The sequence below is a fragment of the Atta colombica genome, unplaced genomic scaffold, assembly GCF_001594045.1.
Source record: "Atta colombica isolate Treedump-2 unplaced genomic scaffold, Acol1.0 scaffold219, whole genome shotgun sequence".
NCBI classification, from domain to species: domain Eukaryota; kingdom Metazoa; phylum Arthropoda; class Insecta; order Hymenoptera; family Formicidae; genus Atta; species Atta colombica.
In genome coordinates, this window is record NW_017259315.1 from 950,603 (window position 1) to 954,759 (window position 4,157).

Genomic DNA, 4,157 nt, shown 5'->3' on the forward strand with positions numbered 1-4,157 from the left:
CGTTAAATATCCACTAATGTACAAGTTAGAGATATTCGATAGCGCGAGTATAGTTATTTTGCATCGCCGAGATAAGTTCGTATTAAATAATCATTATCGAGAGAGCAATTTAGCTTAAATAAATGTTATAACCTAAAACGAATCGAATATTAGCAGACGTCGGTACAGTCGATACAATATTCACATTCATTAATAAATACACTTTTTCACAATGGTTGCTTATAATCGCAGTTCAGTATATTTTACATTAATAATAAAAAAAAACTATATTTGTACGAAATACACGATTTTATGTTGTATACCATGCGGTAAACGTAAAATCGAGCATCGTATTCATATCCAGACCAGTTCGGACGAGGCTAACCAGTGATACCAGAGAGATTTTTGGAGATTTTTTCCCACCACTCCATTGTCTCCTCGCACGCGCAGTAACATTCATGATACAAGAATATAAAGGTGCCATTACATAGGAACGATCGAACATTGTGAGCTTACTATTCGCTAAACATAGATCACGTGATTAAAAATTGACTAATAGCAAGCACGATGCTCGACACTGAGTGTTTTCCAACAATGTATACAGGTAACACTGTATCTTACACAAAGTGTTTCAACTATGACACAGTGTTACACTGTTCGACACAGTAAAAAGCTACGAGCATGTAAAATATGTCAATGTTACCAACTTTTCAAAAAGTTATTTCATAACCGTACTTATTTTGCAATAAAATCTTCAAAAATCGTCAATTTTGAGAAAATTATAACTTAAGTCTAAATAAAAATCATAAATCTATTATTGACGTTAAATATAATTATAAGAATGAAAGACTGCAATGCATTCTGGTATTACACTATAAAACTAAACTGCGTTCCAACAAGTACTTTACACAGTGGAACACAGTCCTAGCTAGAAAACAGCTACTGCCATAAGGGACTCCGCACAATATGAGGCTCCGCAATAAAAGGAACAAGGAACTGAGAATAAAAATTTCAAAAATTTCTGTTCTCTGCTCCCTGTTCTTTTTATTGTGCGAAGCCTCTAAGAATTTCAACCTATTAGAAACTATGTATTCCACAATACATGATTTCTGATAGGTTGAAATTCTAATTCTCTGTTCCCTGTTTCCTTTTATTGTGCAAAGCCCCTAAAAATACTTTAAGGTATTCCATTCCCAAGGATGTGCAGTTGTCTAGAACATGTTAACTGCTCTTTGACTAGTCAATACATTGCACCAAATTAAAAAAGGAATATGATTGGCATGATTGCTGCCATGTTCAGTCCACTAACTTTGTGGCAAGCATTTGATTGGCTGTTCAGCTTCAGCAGCTCGTGAAAATACACCTTGCTTAATATATATATTCCGATTTATTGTAACCGCATGGCGATTAATAATTATTTTCTTTCTGGACTACAGTTGTAGTGTTTCTTTACGATATTTACAATGAGTACGATAAAACAAGAGACACATCGGCCAGGTGCACTTAAGCAATCTAATAAACAACATAAGACTGGAAGACATCGCAGTAAAAGTTCCATCAATAATGATTTCAAAAGTAAGTTTTCTGTAATGTATTAGTGACATATTTGTAACAAAATTATGTTTTCATGTTATTCAATTAATAACAATTCTTTCTTTCTGAATGCAATAACAAATTCTATATCAATGTTTAAAACATGCTTTTATGGAATATTTTTTGTTTGTTTTTAAATAGAATATATTTCATTTTTTCTTGCCTAGGTAAACAAAGTATTATCGGAAAGTCGTCTAAACGTTTTGAGAAAAATCTGCGGAAGAATGCACGTAGAAATCAATTGTTGCAACACAGAAAAAAGAAACGCGAACAAGTATTGGCACAGAAAAGAAATCTTGGTGGCTTTTTTTCAGCACCTATCCTTATCTGTGTTATACCACTGCAAAATGACATAGATATAAAGGACATTGTATCTGTTGTAACTAATATGGATGAAACTGCTAATGTTGCTACTAGTTCAAATGGAATAATCCATATTAGGTACACTGTGGATGAAGGAATTTGTTTTCTTATATTCATTAAATAATAAATTAAAAATTTGGCATTTATTAATTTTTTAAATTTATATTTGTATTTATTTAGTATACCAAGGCTGAAACAACGGTTTTCTATTATTGTACCACCAATAGATGACGTTTTTGCGACATTAGATGCAGCCAAAGTTGCTACCACAATACTCTTTGTAACTTCTGTTGCAAGTCAAGGAAATGATAATAAGCAAGGACAAATTATAGATGATTGGGGCAAGGAAATTATTACGTCTTGTCTTGCTCAAGGTTTATCGTCTACCATAATTGCAGTGCATAATATTCAAACGCTTCATATTAAAGTAAGCAATAATACAAAAATCTTTAATAATTTAAAAATCTTTGAAAATAATGTAAATTAATTATATTGCAAAAACATTGTAAATTTTTATCAAACATATTACTTATTTATTATTCTTTGATATATTTTAAATGATATTATAGAAACGTCAAGAATATAAACAATCTATACAACGTACAATTTCAAAATGGCTTCCTGCAGAAAAAGTATTTGAATTAGATACTACAGCTGATTGCTTAAATATGTTACGCCATGCTGGATTACAAAAGCAAAGAAGTTTATTTTATAAAGACATAAGACCATATCTTTTGGCTGAGGAAGTCTACTTTGAATGTGATGAAGTATGTAAAATTTTAAATACATATTTAAAAATATATAAAAAGTAAATTGAATATCATTTAATACTTTATCATTTAATGCTTATTTTGACAGGATTCTCTTGATTTTGGAACTCTCATGGTCAGTGGATATTTACGAGGCGCGACACCATTATGTGTTAATAGTTTGATTCATATATCAGATTTTGGAAACTTTCAAATGTCTTGCATCAAAACATTGAGGGATCCGTATTTAATTGAACATGAGCAGAAGAGACATCTTTCTGATAGTAAAATGAAATGGAAAAATGAAACTGAGATTTTAACTGCGGATCCAGAAAAACAAGTTTGTTACACATATTTTAATATTAATGATTTGTATCTTTTGAATTGTATCTTTTGAAAAGGTCACCAAGAAAAAGTATTCTCAAACAAGTATTATTAGTGTTCTTACTAATTTTTTAATGTTAAAAATGAACATTTGAATAGTATCTATATTAAGTAAGAGAGATAGAGAAAGTAAAAAATTATCAAGGCATATTTGTAAAGACATGTCAAAATTATTTATAATAATTTATATGTGATTTATATGTGCTAATATATTTATATGTAACTTTAATAGCAATAATAATAATGTCAGTACATGTTTAAAATATTAAAATTTGTAGGAATCTCTTGAGAGCGAATATATTCCTGATCCAATGGATGCTGAACAAACATGGCCTACGAAAGAAGAATTGGCTGAAGCAGCAAATAATAGAAAGAGAAAAATTGTAAAGGTTGTGCCAAAAGGAACCTCTGAATATCAAGCTGCATGGATACCAGATGAAGATGGAGGTTACATGGATTTTATGGATTTTACTCCTTTTTTCCTTCTAGAAAATTATTTAATCCTACTTCAAAAATATATGTTGTTCCTTTGTATGTAGAAAGCCTGAGTATATGTTCAGAAAATGAAGATTTAGAAGACAACATGGATGTGGAAGAGGCAAAATCTGAAGCAGCTAGTAGTGAAGATATGGAAGATGATGAACAATATGAAACTATTACGATATCGGAAGCATTGGATGAGGAACGTTATGATCAAGATATCGATATGAATGAAGAAAAGCAAGCCATGGAAAAGTTTAAAGGTTACTATAATTATATGTATTATCATATGTAAAAAAAATGTACCATCTTTCATTATCGTTTTAGTAATATTTTAATAAAATACAGAAGCAAAATTGGACGTACAATTTCCTGATGAAGTGGATACACCTCAGGACAGCTTGGCTAAAATAAGATTCCAAAAATATCGAGGTCTTGAATCGTTCCGTACTAGTCCATGGGATCCAAAAGAAAATCTTCCCATTGATTATTCTCGGATAATTGAATTCTCCGATTATGATCGCAGACGAAAACGTATTTACAAAGAATGTAAAGATGTCGAAGGAGTCATGGTATATATTGACAATTATATATATATATATATATATA

The 4,157-nt window shown here is 30.6% G+C and overlaps 2 protein-coding genes across 2 annotated transcripts in view; one reads left to right on the forward strand and one right to left on the reverse strand.

Moving 5' to 3' along the window:
* LOC108687830 (dnaJ homolog dnj-5) overlaps nucleotides 1-369 on the reverse strand; it is a 4,721-nt gene extending 4,352 nt beyond the window's left edge. The window contains exon 1 of the mRNA XM_018193815.1: nucleotides 303-369. The gene's annotated coding sequence lies outside the window, so the exon portion shown is untranslated. The remainder of the gene's footprint in view (nucleotides 1-302) is intronic.
* A 1,029-nt stretch (nucleotides 370-1,398) lies between these two features.
* Nucleotides 1,399-4,157, forward strand: part of LOC108687831 (pre-rRNA-processing protein TSR1 homolog) — a 4,080-nt gene continuing 1,321 nt past the window's right edge. Inside the window, exons 1-8 of the mRNA XM_018193816.1 lie at nucleotides 1,399-1,554; nucleotides 1,740-2,013; nucleotides 2,116-2,362; nucleotides 2,505-2,702; nucleotides 2,794-3,024; nucleotides 3,347-3,515; nucleotides 3,608-3,811; nucleotides 3,897-4,120. Coding sequence (XP_018049305.1) covers nucleotides 1,443-1,554; nucleotides 1,740-2,013; nucleotides 2,116-2,362; nucleotides 2,505-2,702; nucleotides 2,794-3,024; nucleotides 3,347-3,515; nucleotides 3,608-3,811; nucleotides 3,897-4,120 — 1,659 coding nt within the window. The 5' untranslated portion in view covers nucleotides 1,399-1,442. The remainder of the gene's footprint in view (nucleotides 1,555-1,739; nucleotides 2,014-2,115; nucleotides 2,363-2,504; nucleotides 2,703-2,793; nucleotides 3,025-3,346; nucleotides 3,516-3,607; nucleotides 3,812-3,896; nucleotides 4,121-4,157) is intronic.